The sequence below is a fragment of the Chiloscyllium plagiosum genome, chromosome 11 (genome assembly GCF_004010195.1).
Source record: "Chiloscyllium plagiosum isolate BGI_BamShark_2017 chromosome 11, ASM401019v2, whole genome shotgun sequence".
In the NCBI taxonomy this organism is placed as follows: Eukaryota; Metazoa; Chordata; class Chondrichthyes; order Orectolobiformes; family Hemiscylliidae; genus Chiloscyllium; species Chiloscyllium plagiosum.
In genome coordinates this window covers 424,402-437,692 of record NC_057720.1, presented here as the reverse complement: position 1 = coordinate 437,692, position 13,291 = coordinate 424,402, and the positions used below count along the sequence as shown (strand labels likewise).

Genomic DNA, 13,291 nt, shown 5'->3' with positions numbered 1-13,291 from the left:
AGTCGCCTGAGACGGGAATTGAACCCGGGTCTCTGGCGCTGCGAGGCAGCAGTGCTAACCACTGTGCCACCGTGCCGCCCACGAGTTGTGGATAGTGACGAAGGATGTAGGTTACAGAGAGACATAGATAAGCTGCAGAGCTGGGCTGAGAGCTGGCAAATGGAGTTTAATGCGGACAAGTGTGGGGACAGCAAACACGAGGGAACACAAATTTAAAGTGAGGGGAGATAGGTACAAGACAGGTGTCAGAGGTAGTTTCTTTACTCAGAGAGTAGTAAGGGTATGGAATGCTTTGCCTGCAATGGTAGTAGATTCGCCAAGTTTAAGTACATTTAAGTCGTCATTGGACAGGCATATGGACGTAAATGGAATAGTGTAGGTTAGATGGGCTTCAGATTGGTATGACAGGGCTGCGCAACATCGAGGGCCGAAGGGCCTGTACTGCGCTGTAATGTTCTGTGTTCCAAATACCGATAACTGCAAATTATTTATCAACACGTTGAAGCCTGGAGGTTTTGTGGTTTGAGACTGCTAGTCATATACAGACTCAAAAGGTGTGGTGCTGGAAAAGCACAGCAGGTCAGGCAGCATCAAGAAATGGCCTTATGCCCTAAACACCGATTCTCCTCCTTTTTCAGCGTCACCCTTTTTGACTCTGACTCTCCAACATCTGCAGTCCTCACTTTCTTCTTGTCATATACAGTCTATCAAATGGGTACCTGCAACATTAGTGTGATACTTGGACGTGATTATCTTCATTTGAATAACCATTGTCTGACAAAACTATGTGGAGTCAAAGTAAATTTCCACTTTAAAAGCACAGGATGATAGAGGTGGATATTTTTCTCTGAGCTTTATCTTCCGTTTTGGGACCCTCGAACCCTACGGTATCAATGTCGATTTTGCCAGTTTTCTTATCTCCCCTCCCTCTGCCTCATTCCAATCCTCCAACCCAGCACCTCCCTCTTGAACTGTGCCACCTGTCCATCTTCCCTTTCACCTATCTGCTGCACCCCCCCCCAGACTATTACTATCAACCCCCATCTGCATCTATCTGTCGCCTTCCCATTTCCACTCAGCCCCAGCCCCAGACTCTCTCTCAGTTTATCTCTCAGCCCCCTTCCCTCCCATATTCCTGATGAAGGGTTTATGCCTGAAACATCGACTCTCCTGCTCATCTCCTGCTGTGCTTTTCCAGTGCCACACTTTTCGACCATTCCCTCTGGGTGAATTCAAGAAGTTAGACGTTTTGGAGCTGGGGGAGCGGGGTGGGAAGAAAAACTGCAGAAAATAGAAGAAAAATAAAGGAAAAGGAACACATCCCCTCCCCAACACGCCCTCCCCCCAACACACCCTCCCCTCTCCCCCCCTCCCCGCTCTCTCCCAGGGTTCACTCTCAGTGTCTGCAGGAATGCCCAGTGAGGTAGGGAGAGGTCAGTGACCTTCTCCTCTGTGCCAGTGTAAGTGCCATGGCGAGGATCACCCATTTCCAATTGATACCAATGGTTTCGGTATCTAAAGGGCTCGGGCTCTGTGTAATTTCTTCACATTTCCTGGTGGTACAACGTTCGGTGGATGGTACGGGATGGTAATTTGGTGGATGGTACACGATGGTAATTTGGTGGATGGTACAGGATGGTAATTTGGTGGATGGTACACGATGGTAATTTGGTGGATGGTATGGGATGGTAATTTGGTGGATGGTATGGGATGAAGTGGATGCAGCAAGATGGGAAATGGACAGAAATGGGTTGGGTAATTGTCAAGACTATGACTGGTGCCATATACTCTCAGGATGTGGGACATTATTCTCTGGAGTGTTGGGAGCTGAGGGATGACCTAAAAAAATCATGAGGGGCGTGGATAGAATAAATAGCCAAGGTCTTTTCCCTGGAGTAGGGGAGTCCAGAACTGGAGGGCATAGGTTTAAGGTGAGAGGGGAAAGATATAAAAGATACCGAAGGGACAACTTTTTCACACAGAGGGTGGTACATGTATGGAATGAGCTGCCAGATGATGTGGTGGAGGCTGGTACAATTACAGCATTTAAAAGGCATTTGGATGGGTATATGAATAGGAAGGGTTTGGAAGGATATGGGCCGGGTGCTGGCAGGTGGGACTAGATTGGATTGGGTTATCTGGTCTGCATGGACAGGTTGGACCGAAGGGTCTGTTTCCGTGCTGTACATCCCTATGACTCCATGATTCTTTGACCAGTCAAGCACTAGTCTGACATAGTCATACTCACTGAATCATACCTTACAGACCTCTCCCTATAAATCCTCCAACCCTGACAATATCCTTGTAAATCTTTTCTGAACCCTTTCAAGTTTCACATCATCCTTCTGATAGGAAGGAGACCAGAATTACACGCAATATTCCAACAGTGGCCTAACCAATGTCCTGTACAGCTGCAACATGACCTCCCAACTCCTGTATTTAATACTCTGACCAATTAAGAAAAGCATACCAAACACCTTCTTCACTATCCTATCTACCTGCAACTCTATTTTCAAGGAGCTATGAACCTGCACTCCAAGGTCTCTTTGTTCAGCAACACTCTCTTGGATCTTACCATTAAGTGTATAAGTCCTGCTAAGATTTGCTTTCCCAAAATGCAACACCTCACATTTATCTAAATTAAACTTCTCATGGACCAACACTAGCTGTTCCTTGAATAAGCTCCACATTTCAATTGTGCCCATCCCCTGCAGTTTCCTTCCTCATCCTATGCATCCTCAAGTTTGCCTAATCACATCGTAATTGCTGTGGTATATACCAATGCCTTTCCATCACTAAAGTAAACATCACCGAATTGTGGTCACTATCACCAAAGTGCTCACCTACCTCCAAATCTATCACCTGGCCGGGTTCATTACCCAGTACCAAATCCAAAGTGGCCTCGCCCCTTGTTGGCCTGTCAACATACTGATCTAAATCCTGGAACAACCTGCAACAACCATTCCTGTCCCTGCTCTATCCATGTCTCTGAAATGGCCACAACATCGAAGTCCCAGGTACCAAACCATGCTGCAAGTTCACCCACCTTATTCCGGATGCTCCTGGCGTTGAAGTAGACACACTTCAAACCACCTTCCTGCTTGCCGGTGCCTTAGTTCTGACTTCACTATTCTCAAGCCCCCGTATACTCAAACTACAGTTTAGGTTCCCATCCCCCTGCTGAATTCGTTTAAACCCACCCAAAGAACATGAGCAAATTTCCCCCCAGGATATTGGTGTCCCTTTAGTTCAGGAACCAGGGCGGTACCAGTATAATTCTGGATAAGGAAAAAGAAGCTGAAAATGTGTTGCTGGAAGAGCACAGCAGGTCAGGCAGCATCCAGGGAACAGGAGAATCGACGTTTCGGGCACAAGCCCTTCTTCAGGGCTGAAGAAGGGCTTGTGCCCGAAATGTCGATTCTCCTGTTCCTTGGATGCTGCCTGACCTGCTGCGCTCTTCCAGCAACATATTTTCAGCTCTGATCTCCAGCATCTGCAGACCTCACTTTCTCCTTAAGGAAAAAGAAGACCTACAAAAGATGGCTTTGGATTGGGGGCAGGAGGCAGATTTTAATGAAATAAAACAGGATCTGGCCTCAGTAGAATTGGAACAGCTTCATGTGGGTGAGTCTACAGCAGAGCAAATGGGGGGGGCATTCAAAAAGGAACTGGGGGGAGTACAGCCCCAATATATACCCTTTAGAGGGAGATGTCAGAACAACACAGTCAGGACCCTGAACGTCTAGGACAATGCAGGGTTTCATAAAGAAGACGAATAAGGCTTTCAGCAATTCCGACGGAAGCAAGTCAGCTGTGGCCCAACATGAATACAGGAAGTGCAGGAGGGAACTTCAGAAAGTAATTAGAAGGGCAAAAAGGGAACACGAGAAAGAACTTACCAACAGGATTAGGGAAATTCCAAAAATATTTCATAAATCCATTAAGGGAAGAGATTAACCAGGGAAAGAGTGGGCCCAAGGAGGCGACCTGTGTGTGAAGCTGCAGGATAATGGAAGGGGTTGAGTAAATACTCCTCTTCAGTCTTCACTCTGGAAAAGGAGAACGCAGGTACGGAATTCAGGACAAGGGACTGTGAGGAACCTGCACAGTCTGAGATATGAAATGGCTCTCTATTGTTCTGGATGCCCTGTTAGGCTTAAAAACTGACAAATCCCCTGGCCCAATTAAATTACATCCCAGGCTGCTGTGGGTGATGAGGCAGGATATTACAGGCACTCTGACACAAAGTTTTAATTGCTCTCTGACCATAGGGGAAGTGCCAGCGGACTGGAGGATGGCAAAGGTGGTTCCACTTTTTAAAGAAGGCTGGTAGGGATGAGCCAGGAAATTATAGGCCAGTGGGTTTAGCGTCAGTGTTAGGGAAACTATTGGAGAAAGCTCTGGAGGAGTGAATTAATTCCCACTTGCAAAGGCATGGTTTAATTAGGGAGAGTCAGCATGGCTTTGTCAGAGAGAGTTGAAAAATGTGGTGCTGGAAAAACACAGCAGGCCAGGCAGCATCCGAGGAGCAGGAGAATCGACGTTTTGGGCATAAGCCCTTCTCAACGCTGGTCTCCAGCATCTGCAGTCGTCACTTTCCCCTTTGTCAGAGAGAGGTCATACCTAATAGATTTGTTAGAAGATTTTGAAAATGTGATCAAGTGTGTGGATGAGGGAAGTTCAGTTGGTGTTGTTTATCGGGACTTTAGCAAACCTTTTGACAAGGTCCCACATGGGAGACTGACTGAGAAGGTTAAAACTCATGGAATTGTGGGAACGTTGGTGAGATAGATCGGAAACAAAGGGTAGTGGGAGGAGGCTGGAGGCCGGTGTCCAGTGATGCACCACAAGGATCAGTACTGGGACTCTTATTGTTTGTTATATACTGAAATGATATACAAAACAACCTTAGTTATCCGAACATCAATTATCCAAATTTCGGATTATCCGAACAAGATCTCAAGGTCTCATAAATGCTTCCTTTGTTTACGATCAGATCAGTTATCTGAACAATCGGTTATCTGAACAAAATACTCCCCGCCCATCTCGTTCGGATAATTGAGGTTGTATTGTAGATGAAAAGGTTGGGGGAAATGCTAAGCAAGTTTGCAGATTATACCAAGGTTGGTGGAAGGGTTAATAGAGAATGTTTGTAGGTTACAGGAAGATATAGATGGGTTGGTCAGAAGGGCAGATCAGTGGCAGATAGTATTTAACCCTGATAAATGTGAGGTGATACAGTTTGGAAGAAGAAACAAGATGAGAGAGTATTTAATGAATGGCAGGACACTGGGTCGCCCAGAGGAACACTGGGATCATGGGTAGTTATTCACAGATCCCTGAGATAAGCAGGGCACATGAATAGGATAGTTAGGAAGAAAGCATGTATGGAACACTCGCTTTCATCAGTTATGACAGAGTATAAGAGCAAAATGGAAATGTTGAGACATACAAAGCATTGGTCAGGCCGAAGCTGGAGTTGTGTGCGCCGTTCTGGTCACCTCACTACAGGAAGGATGTGACAGCACTAGAGGGAGTACAGAGGAGGTTCATCAGGATGTTGGCTGGGATTGAGAGACTGAGCTATAAGGAGAAGCGAGATAGGCACAGAAGATTGAGGGGGAACATGATTGAGATATATAGGATTATGAGGGGTAGGGACAGGGTGAATAGAGAGCAGCTGCTCCCCTCGGTTGAGGGGTCAATCATGAGGGGTTGAGGTTTTAGGGGAAGGGGCAGGTGATTCCGAGGGGATTTGGGAAAAATCTTCTCCACTCGGTGGGTGCTGGGAATCTAGAATGCGCTGCCTGGGAAGGTAGCGGAGGCTGGAAACATTACAACCTTCAAAAAATATTTGGATGAGCACTTTTAAGTAACCCCTTGTCCTTTCACTCTGCACTCTGAGCCAGCTCTGTTAGCTGTGGTTTGTGATACAGAGTGATGTCAACACTGTGGGTTTAATTCCCACACCAGCTGAGGTTACCATGAAGGACTCTCCTTATCAACCTCTCCCCTTACCTGAGGCATGGTGACCCTCAGGTTAAACCAGGTCCAGCGTGACAGAGCAGCCCTCTGGTCTGATAGGATTATGGCGACTTTATATTTTCTTGACTCTTCTCAGGTACCCTTCATTATCCAGCATAAGCTTCCTTCTGTAATCCTTATCCAATCCTGCACTTTCCTCAATCTCCAGGGCTCCACCCTTCACTGTTTCACCAACATACTGGCCGTGCACTCTCACTATGACAGAGATGATATAGAGTAGGGGACCAAAGGTAATGTGTCAAAGTTCACAGATGATATTAAAATGAGTAGTTAATGAGGTTAAGTGAGTGGGCAAGGGTCTGACAGATGGAATACAATGTTAATAACTGTGAAATCATCCATTTTGGTCGGAATAACAGCAAAATGGACTATAAATGGTGAAAAATTGCAGCATGCTGCTGTGCAGAGGGACCTGAGTGTCCTTGCTCATGAATCACAGAGGGTTGGTTATCAGATGCAACTGGTAATTAAGACGGCAAATTGTTAGAAAGGATGGATTTTAAAAATAGGGAGGTTTTGCTGCAGCTGTATAAGGTGCTGGTGAGGCCACACCTGAAGTAATGTTACAGTTTTGGTCTCCTTACTTGAGAAATGACGTACTGGCACTGGAGGGGGTGTGTCGGAGGTTGATTCCAGAGTTGAGAGGATTGGCTTATGAAGAGTTAGGCCACTGTTGGAATATTGTGTGCAATTCTGGTCTCCTTCCTATCGGAAAGATGTTGTGAAACTTGAAAGGGTTCAGAAAAGATTTACAAGGATGTTGCCAGGGTGGGAGGATTAGAACTACAGGGAGAGGCTGAACAGGGTGGGGCTGTTTTCCCTGGAGCGTCGGAGGCTGAAGGGTGACTTTATTGAGGTTTACAAAATTATGAGGGGCATGGATAGGATAAATAGACAAAGTTTTTTCACTGGAGTCAGGGAGTCCAGAACTAGAGGGCATAGGTTTAGGGTGAGAGGGGAAAGATATAAAAGAGACCTAAGGGGCAACTTTTTCACACAGAGGGTGGTACGTGTATGGAATGAGCTGCCAGAGGATGTGGTGGAGGCTGGTACAATTGCAACATTTAAAAGGCATTTGGATGGGTATATGAATAGGAAGGTTTGGAGGGATATGGGCCAGCTGCTGGCAGGTGGGACTAGATTGGGTTGGGATATCTGGTCGGCATGGATGGGTTGGACCGAAGGGTCTATTTCCATGCTGTACATCTCTATGACTCTATGACTGTATGAGTGACTGAGTACACTGTGATTACACTCAATGGAATTTAGAGAATGAGGGGGGATCTTATAGAAACATTATGAAGGGACTAGATAAGATAGAAGCAGGGAGGCTGTTTTCACTGGTGGGTGAAACTAGGACTGAGGGCATAATCTCAAAATAAGGGGGATCAGATTTAGGGCTGAGTTGAGGAGGGTTGTGACTCTGTGGAATTCCCTGCTTAGTGAAGCAGATGAGGTTATTCCATTGAACGTTTTTAGCAAAGATAGATTTTAGAACAATGAAGTAATTAAGGGATATGGTGAGAGGGCAGGTACATGGAGCTGAGACCACATAAAGATCAGCCATGATCTTATTGAGTGGTGGAACAGGCTCGAAGGGCCAGGCGGCCTACTCCTGCTCCTAGCTCTGATGTTCTTATTGAATGTCTCTCACTGCTTTGATGTGGATTTTCCTGCAAGTAGCCACTGCCAGTTCACTTTAGCCGGCTCCTGCCTTACCCCACATCGCCTTCCTCAGTTCAAAACCTTTATTCCTGGAGTGAGCAAGCGAGTGTGAGCAGGGGAGTGTGAGTAGGTGAGTGTGAGCAGGGGAGTGTCGCTGGGTCAGAATCCTGGAATGCCCCCCCTAAGGGCATTGTGGTGTTACCCACAGCTCCTGCACTGCATTGCTCAAGAAGGCAGCTCACCCCCACTTTCTCAACACATGAATGAGTAAAAAAAATCTAACACAGTGTTTTCAGATGATGTTGCTGAGGGGCGATGTGTTAGTGAGGGATACCGGAGGCTGAAGGACTATCTCCAAGGGACATCAGAGTCACAGCGTGGGAGAAAGAGTGGTTGTGAGTCATTCTCTGGCTATCTTCCGGAAGATGAGAATGGGTGAGGGAAGGTGAGCCCAGGTGGAGGATAGCAAAGAGGCTTTGGAGAAGGATTTGAAAAGGAAATCATTTCAGGCCTGGGGGAGTGAGCACACAAGTGAGATTAATTCGATCAAGTTTTCATTGAGCCAGCACAGACATTATGGGCTGAGTGGCCCCTTATTTTCCAATCTCTTTCCATAATTTTCTTCATGTAAGTATCAGATTCAAAACTCTTCTGAGAAATTATTTCGAGTTCCAATTAAATGCCCCGATCTGAGCTATTTCACTGGTGTATATGCAATGAGAATGTGCCATTGATACTGGAGCTTGTTCTGTTGTTTACCCAAACAGTGGAACGCTGTATGTGTCTCTATGTGAGAGGGAGAGTGTGTGTCAGTATATGACTGTATCTGACTCGCTCTGTCTGTGTGTGTCTGTGTGTCTGTCTGTCTTCCTCTCTCTGTGTATGTGTGCCTATGTATGTCTCACTTTGTGTGTGTGTGTCTGTGCGCATTTCACTCTGTGTGTGTGTGAGTGTGTGTGTGTGTCTGTGTATGTGTGTCAGTGCCTCACTGTCTGTGGTCTGTGTCTCCCTCTATGTGAATGAGTGAGCGAGGCAGTGAGTGTTTAGCATTGAGGCAGGGTTATTGATGTCAGAATCTCTAAAGGGTGGTTTCTTTCATTGCAGGTGAACACAAATTCTCTCGGACTGCTGGGAGAGAAGGGGCAGAAAGGAGAGCCTGCTGTGGTGGAACCTGTGAGTATAAACCCCACCCACTGCTGTCGCTCACGATCAGAGGCTGGGAGTGCAATTGGAACACCGGGTCCCTCTGTCAGACTGAACCACAGGCTCTCCTGCAGCCATGTGTGCTGCCTCTCCTAGCCAAATAGTTGCACAGGAAACTGGAGCAAACAGAGTCTTAACAAAGCCCAAGCAAACAAGCCCTCAGGCTGGACAGATCATCCAAACAGGACAACTCCATGATCTTAGAGCAATGGGAATGCAAGGATGTCAGAGAGAGAGTGATAGAGAGGGAGGCACCGGGGGTGGGAGGCAAGAGGAGAGATGGAGACTGGGAAGCAGAGAAAGAGAAACACTGAAGAGGAGACACAAAAAGAGGGTGAAACAGAGGTTTGAATAACAGCAGCTCTTCAAAACAATGACGAGGGAAGTTAAAACTAACGATGGTCTTTGATCTGTTTCAGGGAATGCTGATAGAAGGACCCCCTGGATTGGCGGGAGCACCGGTAAGATTTTATCAACTCGCGAACGAATCCCAATATAGAATCCCTTCCACTGTACAATCACTCTTCGCTGTGTATTCACTCCCCACTGTAAAATGGAAACAGGAGTAGTCTGTTCAGCTCATCAAGCCTGTCCTTCCATTCAACACATGGAACACTTGATTGAACACTTCAATGCCTTTTCCCCTTTCCATCCCCATATCCCTGTCCCCCACCGGGAATCAGAAACTGATCAACCGCTTCCATAAACAGCTTTCTGTGGTGGACAATTCCAAAGATTCACAACTCTCTGAGTAAAATACTTTCTCCTCATCTTGGTCCTCAGTGGCATCCCCCTTATTTTTAAATTGCACCCCTTTCCCTTCATCGAGAGGTCAGTAACCGGGGGCACAGTTTTAAGGTAATGAGCGAGAGGGTTAGAGGGGACTGGAAGGTTGTGGGCATCTGAAACTGACAGTCTGAAAGGACGGGGTGAAGCCCATCACGCTCGATAAGCTTGGGGTGTTTTTGTTGGAACGTAGGAGGGTAAAGGGGAGACCTGATAGAGATGCATAAGGTTATGAGGGACATGGACAGGGTGGATAGAAAGCAGCTGTTCCCCTCAGTCAAAGGTCAATAACAAGGGAGCATCATTCTGAGGTAAAGGCAGGAGGTTTAGAGATGATTAATGGAAAAGGTTTTTCACCCAGAGGCTGGTGGGGGTCAGGAATGTGCTGCCTGGGGAGTGGGGGTAGGGTTGAGGCAAGAATCCTCACAAACTTTAACAAATACTTGGATGAGGATTTCAAATATCATAGAGTTCAAGGCTACGGGCCAAGTGCTGGAAAATGGGACAGATTTAGAACAGTTTATTTAATGCAAATTTGATGGGCTGAAGGGCTTTTCCAGTAATTATGTGATTCACTTCAGCTCTGCAATCATCTCCAATACCCCCGCCCCCATGGTATAACCCCGCCCCTTCCCACCCTATTGTGTAAGCCCACTCCACTCTGTAATCCCTCCCCACACTGCGTAACCGTCCAACCACAGTGTAGCCCCACCCCCCACTCTGTAACCCCGCCCACCCACATTGTAACCCCACCCCACCTCTGTTTAAACCCTCCCTCCCCCCACTGTTGGGAGGTGATGGAAGTGGATGAGATGTACTAGAGGGCATCATTGACCATGTGGGAAGGGAAATTGCAGTCTTTGAAGAAGGAGGCTATCTGGTGTGTTCTGTGGTGAAACTGGTCCTCTTGGGAGTAGATATGGTGGAGGCGGAGGGATTGGGAATAAGGGATGGCATTTTTACAGGAGTCAGGTGGGAGGAGGTGTAGTCCAGGTAGTTGTGGGAGTCTATGGGTTTGTACTGGATGTCTGTGTTGAGTATTGCCGGAGATGGATTTGGAGAGGTCGAGAAAGGGGAGGGAGGTGTTTGAGGTAACCTAGGTGAATTTAAGGTCGGGGTGGAAGGTGTTGGTGAAGTTAATGAACTGCTCAACATCCTCGCGGGAGCACAAGGTAGCGCCAATACAGTCATCGATGTAGCGGAGGAACAGGTGAGGAATGGTGCTGGTGTAGCTGAGGAAGATGGACTGTTCCACGTGGCCGATGAAGAGACAGGCATAGCTGGGGCCCATACGGGTGCCCATGGCTACCCCTTTGGTTTGGAGGAAGTGGGAGGATTGGAAGGAGAAGTTGTTGAGGGTGGGGACCAGTTCACCCAGGCGGATGAATGTGTTGGTGGAACGGTACTGGTTGGTTCGGCGTGAGAGAAAGAAACGGTGGGCTTGGAGACCTTCATTGTGGTGAATCGATGTGTACAGGGACTGGATGTCCATGGGGAAGAGGAGGCGTTGGAGGCTGGGGAATCGAAAATCTTGGAGGAGGTGTAGGGCATGGATGCAGTCCCGACCGTGGGTGGGTGTTCCAGGATCAAGGGGGGACAGGACGGTTAACAGAGATTAGTTCGGTGGGACAGCAGCAGGCTGACAATGGGCCGGCCGGGGCAGTCAGGTTTGTGAACCTTAGGAAGAAGGGATATTCGGGTGGTGTGGGGTTCACGCCAATGAGGTTGGAGGCTGTGGGTGGGCAATCTCCAGAGATGATGAGGTTGTGGATGGTCTGGGAGATGATGGTTTGGTGATGGGAGGTGAGGTTATGGTCGAGGGGGCGGTAGAAGGTGGTGTCTGTGAGTTGGCATCTGGCTTCAGCGGTGTAGAGGTCAGTGCGCCACACCATCACTGCACCCCCCCCCCCCACGATTATCTGCGGGTTTGATGGTGAGTCTGAGGTTGGAGCAGAGGGAGTGGAGGGCTGTGCATTGTGAGAGAAGGAGATTGGAGTGGGGGAGGGGGTGGACAGGTGAGGTGATCAATGTCACGGTGACAGTTAGAAATGAAGAGATTAAGAGTGGGTAACAGACCAGAGCAGGGTGTGTTGGAGGCGAGAGAAGGGGTCCTCAGTGGATGTGCAGGAGTCCTGACAGAAAATGTGGGTCCAGAGGTGGAGGTGGAGGTGGTGGAAGAAGTGTTTGATGTTGAAACGTATGTCAAATTAATTTATCCGGGAGCAGAGGGGGATGAAGGTGAGGCCTTTACTGAGGACTGATTGTTCATCCTCAATGAGGGGGAGGTCGGGGGGATGGTGAAAACTCAGCAGGGCTGGGAGCTAGGACCTGGTGTAGGGCTGGATCTGGGAGTGGGGGCGGAGACTGTCTCTGGAGGGGATGTGGTTATGGGATCATGGGTGACATCACCAAAGGAAGTATCACTCACCCTGTGGGTCGGGGGGGGGTGGGCGGAAGTGGTGCCTTTGGTGGCATCCACGCAGGTGGAAGTGATGTAACGTATGACGTTTATGATGCCTTTGGTGGTGTTCTAGTGAGTGATGTTGGTGGGGGAGGAAGTGGTTGAGGCAGCGGTAACAACAGGGGTGGAAGTGACATGACAGGTGGACTTCATGCTGGTTTTGGTGGCGGTGATTCTTGGTGATCGTAGAAGAGGTATCGTCGGCAGTGGCTGACGTCTGTGGGGTGACGGGGATGGAAGGCACGTCCACATGGGATCAAGTTTCCTCATCTCCCCACCCCCACCTTAACCACCAACTCTGCACTGCCCTCTTGATCTGCCCATCACCTTTCCCACCCACCCACTTCACCCTCCTCTCCGACCTTTTCCCTCACCTTCATCTGCCTATCACACTCCCAGCTGCCTTCCCCCCAGCCCCAGTCCCTCTCCCAGTTATCTCTCAGCTCCCGGCCCACAAGCCTCATTCCTGATGAAGGGCTTCAGCCCGAAACGTCAATTCTCCTGCTCCTTGGATGCTGCCTGACCAGCTGTGCTTTTCCAGCAACACACTCTTTGATTGTTTAGAACATAGAAAAGTACAGCACAGAACAGACCCTTTGGCCCATGATGTTGTGCCGAGGATTAATCCTAATGTAAAATATAATAACTTAACCTACACACCCCTCGACTCACTGCTATCCATGTCCATGTCCAGCAGTCGCTTAAATGTCCCCAATGACTCTGCTTCCACCACCACCGCTGGCAACGCATTCCATACATTCACAACTCTCTGCGTAAAGAACCTATCTCTGACCTCTCCTCTATACCTTTCCCCTAATATCTTAATACGATGACCCCTCATACCAGTCAATCCTGCCCTGGGGAAAAGTCTCTGGCTATTGACTCTATCTAAGCCTCTCATTACCTTGTATACCTCAATCAGATCTCCTCTCTTCCTCCTTCTCTCTAGAGAGAAAAGTCCAAGCTTATTCAACCTTTCTTCATAAGCACTCCAAGTCCAGGCAGCATCCTGGTAAACCTACTTTGCACCCTCTCCAAAGCCTCTGTATCTTTCCTATAGTAGGGCGACCAGAACTGGACACAATATTCCAAGTGTGGTCTCACCAGGGACTTGTAGAGCTGTAGCAAAAC

At 48.1% G+C, this 13,291-nt stretch overlaps 1 protein-coding gene across 1 annotated transcript in view; it reads left to right on the top strand.

The window, feature by feature from the left end:
- The window catches only part of col11a1a (collagen, type XI, alpha 1a), a 251,811-nt gene that overhangs the window by 16,724 nt on the left and 221,796 nt on the right, over positions 1-13,291 (top strand). Inside the window, exons 4-5 of the mRNA XM_043700060.1 lie at positions 8,815-8,883; positions 9,333-9,374. Of these exons, the coding sequence (XP_043555995.1) occupies positions 8,815-8,883; positions 9,333-9,374 (111 nt within the window). The remainder of the gene's footprint in view (positions 1-8,814; positions 8,884-9,332; positions 9,375-13,291) is intronic.